The 17,727-nt window shown below is 43.3% G+C and overlaps 1 protein-coding gene across 1 annotated transcript in view; it reads right to left on the reverse strand.

Annotated features, from left to right (window-relative positions):
* The window catches only part of KNG1 (kininogen 1), a 108,143-nt gene that overhangs the window by 38,426 nt on the left and 51,990 nt on the right, over positions 1–17,727 (reverse strand). Inside the window, exon 5 of the mRNA XM_073626310.1 lies at positions 1,170–1,280. Coding sequence (XP_073482411.1) covers positions 1,170–1,280 — 111 coding nt within the window. The remainder of the gene's footprint in view (positions 1–1,169; positions 1,281–17,727) is intronic.

The following is a 17,727-nucleotide window of genomic DNA, read 5'->3' on the forward strand; positions in this document are numbered from 1 at the left end:
AAGAGGAAAAAAGTGACAGAGGAGGGATGACAAGCAGATTGACAGCCTCAGCTTTGGCTCCTGTGTGCTGTGTGGAGGGGTGTGTGTCTCTTCCCTCCAATTAGAAATCAGAGCTCTCCTTACTGAGCTCTGCAGAGTGTAACTTCAGCTCTCCGCCCCTTTTTTCTGACATCTCAAAAAAGCTTTATATTTCAGCACTTTGAACAGATGTAGAGAAGACTGCAGATCGACAGATACAACTTATATAGGAGGATTTGTTTTATCTCTGTGTATCCCCTGAGGCCAGCATTTGGTATATGTAAGGGTTTTCAACCACTCTAATGCCGCGTACACACGGTCGGACTTTTCGTCTACAAAAGTCCAACGGACGCTGACGGACTAAAGCTGGCTGGTAATCCGATCGTGTGTGGGCTTCTCCGGACTTTCAACTGACTTTTTCAGCCTCAAATCCGACGGACTTTAGATTTGAAACATGCTTCAAATCTTTCCGACGGACTCGAGTCCGGTCGAAAAATCCGCTCGTCTGTATGCTAGTCTGACGGACAAAAACCCACGCTAGGGCAGCTGTTGGCTACTGGCTATCAACTTCCTTATTTTAGTCCGGTGTACGTCATCACGTAAGAATTCGACGGACTTTTGTGTGATCGTGTGTAGGCAAGTCTGTTCATTAGAAAGTCCGCCGCAAGTCCGTCGAAAGTCCGTCGAAAGTCTGTCGGACTTTTGTAGCTGAAAAGTCCGACCGTGTGTACGCCCCATTAGTTCTAGCCCCTAATCTGATCTAAAAACATATTATCACACTCTTACAGATAATGCCTATTTGCTTGTGAGTCATTGGACTTTAAGCTGGATGTTTGGTGCCATGCTCCTAAATGTATTTATAAAGCTCATTCCCTGTTGATCAGTAAGCAGTTATATTTCCATGTGATATCCACAGTAATTTACACATAATAAACTTCAACATAGACAAAAAATAAAATGTTTCCAACTAGTTATAGAAGAGTCTGGTACCTAATTGAATTTAGCCTTTACACTATGTGCTATAATTTGGACTCTACATAGAAGAGGGTAAATAGAGAGCTGTGAGATTTTTAGGCTATATGTCAAATCACGGAACATAACTTACTTTTTATGTATATTTATTCTTTATCATGATTTTTAAAGAGACATACCCCTTCTTTGTCAAGTTTGCACTCATTTGAATCTTTGGTTTTAAAATCACGTTTTGAGCAGTTTGTCTTTCTAACCAAATAGTGTATAGCGTAGTCCCATCCACTCACCACCTAAATCATAAGAAGATATAATTACATGATTATTACGTGATATAATTACATAGTTAACTAGGTTGTAAAAAGACAAATGTCCAAGTTCACATCTTTATAAAACATAAATAGAATTAGTTTAGAGCAGGAGTATCCAGACTTTTCAGTAAGAGGGCCACAAATATTCACAGGTCAAAAAAAGATAAACAGAAAAAAAAAACTAAAGTAAAACAAAGCAAAGAAATAACAAAAAACGTAAGCCCTGCAGAGTCCCTCCTTACATCAGAGTTCCCCCTTACATGAGATTCCCCTCTTATGGCTCTTTCTCACTGGTGGCCAGGGGGCAGTAAAACAGGTAGTTTAGCTGCAGTTTTACTGGGGTTGATTTGCTAAAGGCAATTTCTCCTCACTTCCTGCTCCCTAGTTAGCCAAGATCCATCTCCTCTTACTCAATAGGACCAACCACCCTATAAGTGTAATGCCGTGTACACACGACCGGACTTTCCGGCAGAAAAGGTCAGACGGAATCATTCCATCAGACATTCCGATCGTGTGTGGGCTCCATCGGACTTTTTCTTTCTAAAATTCTGACGGACCTAGAATTAGAACATGTATCAAATCTTTCTGACGGAATCAGTTCCTATCGGGAAAACCGCTCGTCTGTATGCTATTCTGATGGACCAAAAACAATGCAAGGGCAGCTATTGGCTACTGGCTATTGAACTTCCTTTTTCTAGTCCTGTCGTACGTCATCGCATTCTAAACGAACGGACTTTGGTGTAATCGTGTGTAGGCAAGTCTGTTTCAGCAGAACTCCGTTGTAACTCCGTCGGAAAGACCGTCAGAGTCTATTCTGACGGAAAGTCCGGTCGTGTGTATGCGGCATAAGCCCCACTCAGGCACCTTACCAATAGAAAAGTATACAAATTTTCCAGTTTTCCTGCCACAAGCATGGTTGCCTTTGATGTCCAAGTTGCTTCCCTGCAGATGATTTCTGGCTAAACGCCTTTGCAGGATGCCCCAGACAGTGAAACTGTTTAGACTCACTCAACCCCTTTTGAAGATATAGGCTTGAGCCAAATTGGTATTGTCCTTGTGGAACCTGTATGCCCCTTTCGAGTGTGAACATTCTGTAAGCCTTTGCAGTCCTCTTAACATACACCTTGAGAACTATGCCCAATGATGTACAGTGGGGACGGAAAGTATTCAGACCCCCTTACATTTTTTACTCTTTGTTATATTGCAGCCATTTGCTAAAATCATTTAAGTAAATTTTTTCCTCATTAATGTACACACAGCACCCCATATTGGCAGAAAAACACAGAATTGTTGACATTTTTGCAGATTTATTAAAAAAGAAAAACTGAAATATTACATGGTCCTAAGTATTCAGACCCTTTGCTCAGTATTTAGTAGAAGCACCCTTTTGATCTAATACAGCCATGAGTCTTTTTGGGAAAGATGCAACAAATTTTTCACTTCTGGATTTGGGGATCCTCTACCATTCCTCCTTGCAAATTCTCTCCAGTTCTGTCAGGTTGGATGGTAAACATTGGTGGACAGCCATTTTTAGGTCTCTCCAGAGATGTTCATTTGGGTTTAAGTCAGGGCTCTGGCTGGGCCATTCAAGAACAGTCACGGAGTTGTTGTGAAGCCACTCCTTCGTTATTTTAGCTGTGTGCTTAGGGTCATTGTCTTGTTGGAAGGTAAACCTTCGGCCCAGTCTGAGGTCCTGAGCACTCTGGAAAAGGTTTTCGTCCAGGATATCTCTGTACTTGGCCACATTCATCTTTCCCTCGATTGTAACCAGTCATCCTGTCCCTGCAGATGAAAAACACCCCCACAGCATGATGCTGCCACCACCATGCTTCACTGTTGGGACTGTATTGGACAGGCGATGAGCAGTGCCTGGTTTTCTCCACACATACCGCTTATGCCCCGTACGCACGGTCAGATTTTCCGATGGAAAATGTGTGATAGGACCTTGTTGTCGGAAATTCCGACCGTGTGTAGGCACCATCACACATCACACATTTTCCATCGGATTTTCCGACACACAAAGTTTGAGAGCAGGCTATAAAATTTTCCGACATCGGAATTTCCGATTGTGTATACACAAATCCGACGCACAAAGTGCCACGCATGCTCGGAATAAATAAAGAGAAGAAAGCTATTGGCTACTGCCCCGTTTATAGTCCCCACGTACGTGTTTTACGCCACCGCGTTCAGAATGATCGGATTTTCCGACAAATTTGTGTGACCGTGTGTATGCAAGACAAGTTTGAGCCAACATCCGTCAGAAAAAATCCTAGGATTTTGTTGTCGGAATGTCCGATCAATGTCTGACCGTGTGTATGGGGCATTAGAATTAAGGCCAAAAAGTTCTATCTTGGTCTCATCAGACCAGAGAATCTTATTTCCCTCACTAAGCTGAGCTGTGTATGTCCATAGACACACACAGCACTGGTAAGCATCCCTGCACCCTCATCCCAGAAGTTTGACTGATGGCAGCAGGAGCCTATCATTCTGCTGCCTTTGGTGTCTGTTGATTATCCAGGGAGTTTGGGGAGTGACACTGATGTATCCTGGAGCTGGGGGATTTGACAAGGACAGCAGGTAAATGTTTGGAGGGAGGGGTCGGAGTAAACTGTACTGGGACTTTTTTTACCCTAGTGCTGTGAATGCATTACCTTTACCAAAAAAACTACCTATGCAGGTAAGCTGTATCTGTAGATAACAACAAACTGTATAGCTTTGACTAAAGCTGAATAATGCTCTTGCTATAGGTGTAAGCCAGTTATATACTTCTGGAAGCCTGACTGATAAATTCCCAGAGATGGTATCATCCTGTCCTGACTTGTTGCTAGAAAGGTTACATAGTTGGTAATGTTGAATAAAGACACCTGTCCATCCAGTTCTACCTATGTGGGGGCTGTGTGTGTTTTTGGCAATTTTAAATCCCATATCCCTGTATATTGCTTTTGCTAAGATGCCCATCTAAAAGTTTTTTTTAAACTATCTATACTTCCCGCTGATATCACTGATTGCGGAAGGGAGTTCCACATCCTTACTGCTCTGACAGTAGAGAACCCTCTAAGCAGTTTAAGGTTAAACAGCTTCTCCTCCAATTTTAATGAGTGGTCACATATCTTTCTAAGCTCCCTTGAACTGAATAGTTTCTTCCCTATGCTAGAATCACCACTGGGGTATTTGTATATTGCTATCATATCTCCATCCAAGCGACTCTTCTCCAGGGTGAATACGTTTAATGGTTGTAGTCATTCCTCGTAATTGAGGTACTGCAATCCCCTTATTAGTTTTGTTACCCTTCTCTGGGCTCTCTCTAGTTCCAGCATATCCTTCCTGAGGGCTGGTGACCAGAACTGGATGACATACTAAAGATGTGGCCGGAACAGAGTCTTGAAAAGTGGCAGAATTATAGTTTTATCTCTGGAGTAAATACATTTTCTAATGCATGATAATATTCTGCTTGTGGCAGCTTGGCATTACATGCTATTGCTGAGCCTGGGATCTACTAGGAACCCCAGATCTTTTTCCATCCTGGATTCCTCCAAAAGGTTCTCCCCCTAGCATGTTGCTTGGGGGGAAACCTGAAAGGGGGAGGATTGGGGCTGCTCTGTGCAATTATATTGCACAGAGCAGGTAAGTATAGCATGTTTGTTATTAAAAAAAAAAAAAAAAAAAAAAAAAAAAAAAAATTAGGTTTACAATCACTTTAAACATCTAAATGGTGGGGTGATTGGGAACAACAAGAGAACGTGTACAAAATAAAAACTTTAATAAAAAAAGAATACAATCATGAATAAAATGTTATGGGCAAAATATAATGACAAATAAAAAGTAAAATACTATTAAAATCTTGATAACCAAAATACAGGGTGTCCCAAATGTCCATACCAGGGGTCCTCAAACTACGGCCCGCGGGCCGAATCCGGCCCTCCAGCGTTTTTTATCCGGCCCGTGGACTGCCCCTTTAACATCACAGCACTCCCCCTGCCCTCTGCTACTTTTATCACACAGGACAGGAAATGACAGATCTGGACAAAGGACCTTTTGTGTTAAGAAGCAGGTGATTGGTTACTAGGCATCGGGGCAGTCCCAGGAATCAATCACCTGCCTTTCACTTGCAAAGTCCCGCCCTTTGTCCAGACCTACCATGCTTCATGTCTTGTGTGATACAGGTAACAGAGGGGAGTGGGAGTGCTGTGATATTATAGAAGGGGCGGCAGTGTAATATCGATGGGGGGGGACTGTGATAGGAGGCAGTCTGATATTGGGGGGACTGTGATATGGGGGGCTCTGTGATGGCGGAGTCTGTTATGGGGGATCTGTGATATGGGGGGGATCTGTGATGGGGGGATCTGTGATGGGGGAGTCTGATATGGGGGGGATCTGTGATATGGGGGGCTCTGTTATGGGGGATCTGTGATATGGGGGGGGATCTGTGATATGGGGGGATCTGTGATGGGAGAGTCTGATATGGGGGGGATCTGAGATATGGGGGGCTCTGTTATGGGGGATCTGTGATATGGGGGGGATCTGTGATATGGGGGGATCTTTGATGGGGGCTCTGTTATGGGGGATCTGTGATGGGGATCTGTGATATGTAAGGATCTGTGATATGGGGGGGATCTGTGATATGGGGGGGATCTGTGATATGGGGGGATCTGTTATGGGGGATCTGTGATGGGGGGGATCTATGATATGGGGGGATCTGTGATGGGGATCTGTGATGGGGGAGTCTGATATGGGGGGGATCTGTGATGGGGGATCTGTGATGGGGGATCTGTGATGGGGGAGTCTGATATGGGGGGGATCTGTGATATGGGGGGATCTTTGATGGGGGGATCTGTGATATGGGGGAGTCTGTGATATGGGGGGAGTCTGTGATGGGGGAATCTGTGATATGGAGGGAGTCTGTGATATGGGGGGAGTCTGTGATATGGGGGAATCTGTGATGGGGGATCTGTGATATGGAGGAGTCTGTGATATGGGGGGAGTCTGTGATGGGGGATCTGTGATATGGGGGGATCTGTGATATGGGGGGGATCTTTGATGGGGGCTATCTGTGATATGGGGGGATCTGTGATGGGGATCTGTGATGGGGAGTCTGATATGGGGGATCAGTGATGGGGGAGTCTGATATGGGGGGGGGGGGGATCTGTGATATGGGGGGGGATCTGTGATATGGGGGGGATCTGTGATGGGGGATCTGTGATATGGGGGAGTCTGTGATATGGGGGGAGTCTGTGATGGGGAATCTGTGATATGGGGGGGGGATCTGTGATATGGGGGGGGATCTGTGATATGGGGGGGATCTGTGATATGGGGGGATCTGTGATGGCGGAGTCTGTTATGGGGAAAGTCTGTGATGGGGAAAGTCTGTGATGGGGAAAGTCTGTGATATGGGGGAGTCTGTTATGGGGGGAATCTGTTATGTGGGGCTTTGTGATAGAGAGGAGTTTGTGTTGGGGGGCTTTGTGATGGGGGATCTATCATGGAGGGGCTTTGTTATGGGGTGAGTCTGTGATGGGGAGGGGGGGTCTGTGATTGGGAGTGGTTCTGTAATGAGGGGAGTCTGTGAAATACTGATAAGTTCATATTGATTACAATTGCTCTTTATTTTAAATATTGTACTGTTTTTTCCTGTTTTTTTTTTTTGCACTACAAATAAGTATGTGTGCATAGGAATTAGTTCATATTTTTTTTAAACTATAGTGCGGCCCCCCAACAGTCTGAGGGACCGTGAACTGGCCCCCTGTCTAAAAAGTTTGAGGACCCCTGGTCCATACCAAGGGAAAACTGGAAATTGTAGCTAAATGTACCTTTATTTAAAAATATTCTTTACAAAATATTCTCTATGTGTTGGCCACCTTTTTCTAAATAAAAATAATTTTATAATATAAAATAATATAAAATATAATAATTTGTTAATTTTTCCTATGTATGCAAACTTTTGGGACAACCTGTAGTGTGCTTCTGGAATGAAGCTCAAGACACTTTTGCTTTCTATAGTAAACAGCAGAGGGGGTAAAAAGACTGGAAAGTAATACACTATATTACCAAAAGTATTGGGACACCTGCCTTTACATGCACATGAACTTTATCGGCATCCCAGTTTTAGTCCGTAGGGTTCACTATTGAGTTGGCCCACCCTTTGCGGCTATAACAGCTTCAACTCTTCTGGGAAAGCTGTCCGCAAGGTTTAGGAGTGTGTCTATGGGAATGTTTGACCATTATTCTAGAAGTACATTTGTGAAGTTAGGCACAGGAGCTGGGGGAGGGGCTGAATCCTGCTGTCTGTGTAGCAGCAGCAGGACTCGGGAGCGTGCCCGCACGAGTGCCTCCATGGAAAGCGGCTCTCCGTGGGGGCACTCAATGAAGCGGAGAGGCCAGGAGCACCATCACGGGACCCAGAAAAGGAGAATTGGGGTCGCTCTGTGCAAAACCCCTGCACAGAGCAGGTAAGTATAACATGTTTGTTATTTAAAAAAAAAAAACAAACCTTTACAATCACTTTAACCACTTAAGTCCCATAGGATTTGGCTGCTCAATGACCAAAGCACTTTTTACAATTTGGCACTGCACTGCTTTAACTGGTAATTGCGCAGTCATGCAATGCTGTACCCAAACAAAATTTGTGTCCTTTTTTTCCCCACAAATAGAGCTTTCTTTTGATGGCATTTGATTGCCTCTGCGATTTTTTATTTTTTGCGATATAAACGTAAAAAGACCAAAAATTTTGAAAAAAATTATATTTTCTACTCTTTGTTATAAAAAAAAAAAATTAAAAACTCAATTTTAAACATACATTTAGCTCAAAATGTATTCACATGTCTTTGGTAAAAAAAATGTCAATAAGCGTATATTTATTGGTTTGCGTAAAAGTTATAGCGTCTACAAACTAGGGTACATTTTCTGGAATTTACGCAGCTTTTAGTTTATGACTGCCTATCTCATTTCTTGAGGTGATAAAATGGCAGGGCAGTACAAACCGCCCCAAAATGACCCCATTTTGGAAAGTAGACACCCCAAGGAAATTGCTGAGAGGCATGTTGAGCCCATTGAATATTTTATTTCTTTGTCACAAGTGATTGAACAATGACAACAAAAGTTGTCACTAAATGATATATTGCTCAAACATGCCATGGGAATATGTGAAATTACACCCCAAAATACATTTTGCTGCTTCTCCTGAGTACAGGGATACAACATGTGTGAGACTTTTTAGGAGCCTAGCCGTGTACAGGACCCCAAAAACCAATCACTGCCTTCAGGCTTTCTAAAACCCCTTTCACACTGAGGCGCTTTGCAGGCACTATAGCGTTAAAAATAGCACCTGCAAAACACCCTGAAACAGCGGCGTAGGGTATAAAATTTTGATTTCACTCCTCACTACCTATCACTGTTTCGAAGGCCAAAAAATGCCAAGATAGCACAAAATCCCCCCAAATGACCCCATTTTGGAAAGTAGATACCCCAAGCTATTTTATGAGAGGCATGTTGAGTCCATGGAATATTTTATATTTTGCCACAAGTTGTGGGAAAATTACAATTTTTTTATTTTTTTTTTGCACAAAGTTGTCACTAAATGATCTATTGCTCAAACATGCCATGGGCATATGTGAAATTACACCCCAAAATACATTCTGCTGCTTCTCCTGAGTACGGGGATACCACATGTGTGAGACTTTTTTGGAGCCTAGCTGCGTACGGGGCCCGAAAACCAATCACCGCCTTCAGGGTTTCTAAGGGCATAAAATGGTGATTTCCCTTCCTCACTACCTATCACAGTTTCGGAGGCCATGAAATGACAAGATAGCACAAAACCCCCCAAAATGACCACATTTTGGACACCTATTTGCTGAGAGGCATGTTGAGTCCATGGAATATTTTAATATTTTGCCACAAGTTTCGGGAAAATTACAATTTTTTTTTTTTTTTTTTTTTTTTACACAAAGTTGTCACTAAATGATATATTGTTCAACCGTGGCATGGTTATATGTGGAATTACACCCCAAAATACATTTTGCTGCTTCTCCTGAGTATGGAGATACCACATGTGTGGGAATTTTTGGCAGTCTAACTGTGCACAGGACTCCGAAAACCAATCGCCTTCAGGCTTTCTAAGCGCGTACATTTTTGATTTCACTCCTCACTGCCTATCACAGTTTCGAAGGCCATGAAATTCCCTGATAGCACAACCCCCCCCCCCCCAATTACCCCATTTTGGAAATTAGACACCTCACACTATTTGCTGAGAGGCATGTTGAGTATTTTGCAGATCTCGCTTTTTGTCCCAAAGTTTTGAAAATTGAAAAAAAAAATTTTCAAAAATAAATGAGATCTGCAAAATACTCATCATGCCTCTTAGCAAATACCTTGGTGTCTACTTTCCAAAATGGGGTCATTTGGGGGAGGGGTTGTGCTATCTGGACATTTCAGGGCCTCCGTAACTGTGATAGGCAGTGAGGAGTAAAATAACAATTTTACACCTTTAGAAATCCTGAAGGCGGTGATTGGTATTCGGGGCCCCGTACGCGGCTAGGCTCCCAAAAAGTCCCACACATGTGGTATCCCCATACTCAGGAGAAGCAGCAGAATGTATTTTGGGGTGTAATTTCACATTAAACCATGCCATGTTTGAACAATATATAATTTAGTGACAACTTTGTGTAAAAAAAAATTAAATAAATAAAAAATTGTAATTTTCTCAAAACTTGTGGCAAAATATCAAATATTCCATGGACACAACATGCCTCTCAGAAAAAAGCTTGAAGTATCTTCTTTCCAAAATGAGGTCATTTGTGGGGGTTTTATGCTATCTTGACATTTCAGGGCCTCCAAAACTGTGATAGGTAGTGAGGAAGTGAAATCACCATTTTACGCCCTAAGACCCCTTTCACACTGAGCCTCCCCGGGCGTCAGCAGTAAAGCAGTGCTATTTTTAGCACTGCTTTACCGTAGTTTTAGCGGCGCTATTCAGCTGCTAGTGGGGCAGTTTTAACCCCCGCTAGAGGCTGAAAAGGGGTTAAATCCGCCTGCAAAATGCAGCTGCAGTATAGCAGCGCTGGCCCATTGTTTTCAATGAGCAGGGGCGCTTTAGGAGCGGTGAGTTCACCGCTCCTAATGCGCTCCAAAGAAGCTGCTGGAAAGAAGCGCCTCAGTGTGAAAGGGGTTTTAGAAAGCCTGAAGGCAGTGATTGGTTTTTGGGGTCCTGTACACGGCTAGGCTCCTAAAAAGTCTCACACATGTGGTATCCCTGTACTCAGGAGAAGCAGCAGAATGTATTTTGGGCTGTAATTTCACATATTTCCATGGCATGTTTGAGCAATATATCATTTAGTGACAACTTTGTGAAAAAAAAAAATGTAATTTTTCCGCAACTTGTGGCAAAATTTTAAATATTCCATGAACTCAACATGCCTCTCATCAAATAGCTTGGCGTGTCTACTTTCCAAAATGGGGTCATTTAGGGGGGTTTTGTGCTATCTTGGCATTTTATGGCCTTCGAAACTGTGATAAGTAGTGAGGAGTGAAATAAAAAATTTACACCCTTAGAAATCCTGAAGGCGGTGCTTGGTTTTCAGGGTCCTGTACGTGGCTAGGCTCCCAAAAGGTCTCACACATGAGGTATCCCCGTACTCAGAAGAAGCAGCAGAATGTATTTTTGAGTGTAATTTCACATATAACCATGCCATGTTTGAACAACATATCATTTAGTGACAACTTTGTGCAAAAAAAAGTGTAATTTTCCCAAAACTTGTGGCAAAATATAAAATATTCCATGGACTCAACATGCCTATCAGCAAATAGCTTGGGGTGTCTATTTTCCAAAATGGGGTCATTGGGGGGAGGGGGTTTGAACTGTCCTGGCATTTAATGCACAACATTTAGAAGCTTATGTCACACATCACCCACTCTTCTAACCACTTGAAGACAAAGCCCTTTCTGACACTTTGTTTACATGGAAAAATATTATTTTTTTGCAAGAAAATTACTTTGAACCCCCAAATATTATATATTTTTTAAAGCAAAGGCCCTACAGATTAAAATGGTGGGTGATGCATTTTTTTTCACACACTATTTGCGCAGCAATTTTTCAAACGCATTTTTTTTGGAAAAAACACACTTTTTTACATTTTAATGCACTAAAACACACTATATTGCCCAAATGTTTGATGGAATAAAAAAGATAATCTTATGCCGAGTACATGGATACCAAACGCGTCATGCTTTAAAATTGCGCGCAAGCGTGCAGCGGCAACAAACTACATACATTTTTAAAAGCCTTTACAGGTTCCAATTTTAGATTTACAGAGGAGGTCTACTGCTAAAATTACTGCCCTCGATTTGATCTTCACGGTGATACCTCCCATGCATGGTGCAATTGCTGGTTACATATGACACCAGACCGATGCTTGCGTTCGTCTTTGCGCATGAGCACAGTGGGACAGGGGTGCTTTTTTTTTTTTTTTTTTAATTATTTATTTTGCTTTTTTATTTTATTTTTAAACTGTTCCTTTCATTTTTTTTTATCATTTTTATTGTTATAACAGGGAATGTAAATATCTATGATAGCAATAGGTAGTGACAGGTACTCTTTTTTGAAAAAAATTGGGGTCTATTAGAACCTAGATCTCTCCTCTGCCCTCAAAGCATCTGACCACATCAAGATTGGTGTGATAAAATGCTTTACCAATTTCCCAATGACGCTGTTTCTATCCGGCAAAACCTAAGTCATGAAATGCTCATAGCTTCCAGTTTCTTAGGCCATAGAGGTGATTGGAGCCATTCTGGTCTCTGATCAGCTCTATTGTCAGCTGGCGGACCCACCGGCTGCATTCTCGGGTTCCCTGTTGGGACAGGAGAGCCCGAGAAAACCATGGAAGATGGTGGGAGGGGGGTCCCACTGCTTGTAAAAGCAGTCTAGAGGCTAATTAGCCACTAGGGTTTCTTTTATAGGAAAGCCGACCGCTGGCCGAAAAGAATGATACCAAGATGATACCTAAACCTGTAGGCATCATTCTGGTGTAACCACTAAAAGTCCAGCAACATAACAGTACGTTGCAGGTCCTTGTTGGGCATACATTTTAATGTTCTTTTTTTCATGCAGCCTGTGGGCTGAACAAAAAAAAGAGATTGATTGGTGGGTATGCCCACCATTAGAATACCGCCCTTCATCCCACCCACTTTTAATGATGGGCATACATGCACCATTTTGTTTTTAACTGTGGTGGTGAAATCACCTCCTACAGCACTGGAGTCACAGCTTTATGTATCATGGGAGCAAACGCTGTTGCTGTCAAGATAAATAAATCAGTGCTGCAGCTGAATGGCGTACCTGCTAAGCAAATGATGGTTAACAATAAAACAATGTAACATTACACTATAACAGTAAGACATACCATACCTGCAAAGCAAATACAATAATACATAGTAAAAATAAAACATTTTTTAACGCAATCTGTGCCTAAAAAATATATGCCGAAGCATGGGGGCAATCCGTTACTAATGTTAGGGGCAAATCGCCCCTCCACCCCTGCCCCCATGCTTGGGCATATATGCTCTTATTTTTTTTTTTAACTGTGATGGTGAAATCACCTTCTACAGCAATGGAGTCGCTGATTTACGTATCATGGGAGCAAACGCTGTTGCTGTCAAGATAAATAAATCAGTGCTGCAGCGTACCTGAAAACAAAAAAATTGTTAACAATAAAACACAGTAAAACACAATGAACAGTAAAGTATGAAAGAATTACATACCTGAAAAGCAAACATGATAAAGCATAGTAACAATAAAACATTGCATTGTAGAATACAGTAAAAAAAAAAGAGCAGCGAATAGAGAGAGAGAATAGAGAGAGAGAACAATAAAATGACAACTATTTTTGTTTTTTATTTTTTTATATATATACAGTGGGGGCGGAAAGTATTCAGACCTCCTTAAATTTTTCACTCTTTGTTATATTGCAGCCATTTGCTAAAATCATTTAAGTTCATTTTTTTTTCTCATTAATGCACACACAGCACCCCATATTGACAGAAAAACACAGAATTGTTGACATTTTTGAAGATTTATTAAAAAAGAAAAACTGAAATATCACATGGTCCTAAGTATTCAGACCCTTTGCTGTGCCACTCATATATTTTACTCGGGTGCCATCCATTTCTTCTGACCATCCTTGAGATGGTTCTACACCTTCATTTGAGTCCAGCTGTTTTTGATTATACTGATTGGACTTGATTAGGAAAGCCACACACCTGTATATATAGATAAGACCTTACAGCTCACAGTGCATGTCAGAGCAAATGAGAATCATGAGGTCAAAGGAACTGCCTGAAGAGCTCAGAGACAGAATTGTGGCAAGGCACAGATCTGGCCAAGGTTACAAAAAAATTTCGATTGCACTTAAGGTTCCTAAGAGCACAGTGGCCTCCATAATCCTTAAATGGAAGACGTTTGGGATGACCAGAACCCTTCCTAGAGCTGGCTGTCCGGCAAACTGAGCTATCGGGGGAGAAGAGCCTTGGTGAGAGAGGTAAAGAAGAACCCAAAGATCACTGCAGCCCTCCACCAGTCGGGGCTTTATGGCAGAGTGGCCCGACGGAAGCCTCTCCTCAGTGCAAGACACATGAAAGTCCGCATGTAGTTTGCTAAAAAACACCTGAAGGACTCCAAGATGGTAAGAAATAAGATTCTCTGGTCTGATGAGACCAAGATAGAACTTGTTGGCCTTAATTCTGAGCGGTATGTGTGGAGAAAACCAGGCACTGCTCATCACCTATCCAATACAGTCACAACAGTGAAGCATGGTGGTGGCAGCATCATGCTGTGGGGGTGTTTTTCAGCTGCAGGGACAGGACGACTGGTTGCAATCGAGGGAAAGATGAATGCGGCCAAGTAAAGGGATATCCTGGACGAAAACCTTCTCCAGAGTGCTCAGGACCTCAGACTGGGCCGAAGGTTTACCTTCCAACAAGACAATGACCCTAAGTACACAGCTAAAAAAACGAAGGAGTGGCTTCACAACAACTCCGTGACTGTTCTTGAATGGCCCAGCCAGAGCCCTGACTTAAACCCAATTGAACATCTCTGGAGAGACCTAAAAATGGCTGTCCACCAATGTTTACCATCCAACCTGACAGAACTGGAGAGAATTTGCAAGGAGGAATGGTAGAGGATCCCCAAATCCAGAAGTGAAAAATTTGTTGCATCTTTCCCAAAAAGACTCATGGCTGTATTAGATCAAAAGGGTGCTTCTACTAAATACTGAGCAAAGGGTCTGAATACGTAGGACCATGTAATATTTCAGTTTTTCTTTTTTAATAAATCTGCAAAAATGTGAACAATTCTGTGTTTTTCTGCCAATATGGGGTGCTGCGTGTACATTAATGAGGAAAAAATTAACTTAAATGATTTTAGCAAATGGCTGCAATATAAACAAAGAGTGAAAAATTTAAGGGGGTCTGAATACTTTCCGTCCCCACTGTGTGTATATATATATATATATATATATATATATATATATATATATATATATATATATATATATATATAGTAATGTTTGGGGTATTTAGCTCAAGCGATAAATGCGTTTTTAGTGCAGTGAGTCCACCTCAGACAGGCATTATAGTTAAGGGCCTGGTAGCCCACGTTTATTAAACCGAAAAACAAAAGCAACAAGGTCCATTCAGGATTCCCACGCAGGGGTTTAACTTCATTAAGCACTCCAAAAATAAGGAAAACATACCAAGCCACCTGGCTCTCTTGTCAGCAGTTCCTCTGCTTGCTCTCAACAGATTTGCCAATTCTTTACAGCCCCCTGGACTCACTGGCTTCCTCAGTCTCCCCGACTCTCAAGGCTGGCCAGCCTTTCCCAGTCCCTGGGCAAAGAATCCCCTTTACATAGGCTGCAGACTCCCACAGGGCAGACCACTCTCCAGACACAGGTCTGTCTTCACACAGCAGTAGCAACAAGCTACACACACTCCACCTTCCTCCACCCTCTGCTCTCACTAGCCCCTCGTTATATGGGCTGTGTGCACCTGGGCACACAACCTGCTGGCTCTCCATAAGACATGGACACAGGGTTAGAGATCCCATCCCTTTTCCCAGTGACAGGGACTATTACATATCCCCCCCTTTGTTTCGATCCGGAGGGAGGAACACCAGCACCCGTCATGGTTGGGACACCTCTGTGCTGGCTGTCAGCCACGTAGGCCCAACCTTTTTTTCGGGTGCGCTTCCAGGTACGTCCCACCCTGGATCTTAACAGGGTCAGGTCCTACATTTCCCTATACTCCCCCCTTGTTTCGCACCGGAGGGAGGAACACATAAACCAGTCACTAAGAATGGGACACCTCTGTGCCAGCCATTCGCTGCGTAGGCCCATTTCTTTTTCCGGGTATGTTTCCACCAGCACTTCACCTTGAACCATGGGCTCCCACTAATCTCTCTATCCCTTCCACCTTCTGGCCACGGGATCCTCCTTTTCCCTCCCACAGACCTACTCTCCTGGGACTGTTGGGGACCCATTTCCATGAAATCTGTCAGGGACTGACCCCTCTCACTACCTGACGCAACACTAACCAACAACATCTGTTTATCAGGTTCACTAACCCCTGTGTGGTTACCCTTGGCAACCAAATCATCTGAGATCAACACCACATACTTCTGTTTAACCTCGATAGCAATGTTCCACAAGGGGTTATTTAATTCATTATATTATCATCATCATCAAGACCTCTTGTCACCTGGTTTGCTAGGACAGGGTCTAGGGAGGGACCATCTACAGGCAAGCAGTTACTCCCTATGGGACATTCCCGCAGTTTCACATCGCTCCCGGTTGTCCAACACTCCAATAGCGACTGTCCTACCAACACACATTTTGCGCCACATTTTTCCACACCAATCTCTTTAACCATTTCTGTGTCCATTGGTACCTCAACCAATACCTCTGAGTTGTCCGACAGTGCTCTACAGTGCTTCTCATACACTTTTTCATTACAGTTACCAACACTGCCATTTCCTGTCAAAGTGTCTCCGGGTACCTCAAACTGCACCTCCCTGCGAGTGATGGATTGAATTCCCACTACTGCTGCGTCTTTTCCGGGCCCTTCCCTTTCACGAGGTCTAGCGGGTGAGACAGCACACGCGCCATGTACCAACCACTGCTCAGCTGCACCTCGGATCGCACCAGCAGGAATGCACCTCATCACACCAGCATACGGAGAGACTTCTACTATGTCTATCATTTCTGATTCCTTTAGCAGTTCCCCTGAACGCCTTCCGCACATAACTGTCGCTGGAAGCATTCTCGCAGAGAACTGCGAGACCACTTTCTGCAAAAGTAACCAACATTGCAGTAACCAATTTTTATCAACCTTGCTTAACATCGCCTGTACCACGTGTCTCCACTGATTGGTACTACGCAGTACCAGGTCGCCCATCTGCGGTGGATACATGCAGGTATACAGCGGAAAGATTTTCACCAATTCCAACAACATCTCAGTTATTTCTAGACATGCCACATCTAAACACAGAACTCTAGGGACTTTTCCCTTACTAACGACGTGGAGGGGCTCATTTGCTAAGGCTTGAGAGGCTGAGACACTCAAAGAGACCTCCACCTCAGAGGCCACTGACAAAACTTGCGGCTCCCAATGAGCACCGCTAAATGCATGTGTCACACATTGTCTCATTTTCAGCAACACTGAGCCCTTCCAAGTCCCTATCCATTATCCCATCATCCTGGCACTCAACATGACTCATCTCTTTTGCTGTGGACAAAACTTCTGCTATATATGCGCCCTTTTCCGATCCTTCCGCCTGGAGGGGGTTAAGTTCTGCAACAGCCAACGCACCTGTGTCTACTGGCTTTGCAGCCTCTCCATTTGTCACAGCAGCAATAGTGTCCAGCTTACTATTACTTTCAGAAATTTCTTTCCACCACGCTATCACCTTAATGGCGAGACTATCCCAGTCTATCCTGTCTGTGCTCCAGTCATCAGCACTCTGTAGCACTGCTCCCTCTGCCCATGGAGACACAGGTGGACAGAGTGGTTTAGCAGCAGACAATCTGCACCAGCCACTGTCAACCACATCAGATTGTGATAATACATACTCCCTCATTTGAGCTATTTTCCCATTGTTTTCCACCTGAGCAGTATCAGAGCTGTCCTGGAGCCCCGCCGGCTCCAACACTGGGAGTCCTCCTGAGATTTCCTGGGACAACTCTGCTGCACTACCTGTGGTTACCATGGGAGACACCAAACCATCAACATTGTCAGTAATACACTTTTCAACATCATCATTACTTTTGAATACATCACAATAAGTACATGTATCATCAGCCATAGACATAGCAGTGTTATAAGCTTTAACAGGCTGTTTTTGGTCAGAACACACAGCACCCCGTGTAACGCTCAGCACACCACCCTTCCT

This window comes from Aquarana catesbeiana, linkage group LG04, assembly GCF_042186555.1.
Source record: "Aquarana catesbeiana isolate 2022-GZ linkage group LG04, ASM4218655v1, whole genome shotgun sequence".
NCBI lineage: Eukaryota > Metazoa > Chordata > Amphibia > Anura > Ranidae > Aquarana > Aquarana catesbeiana.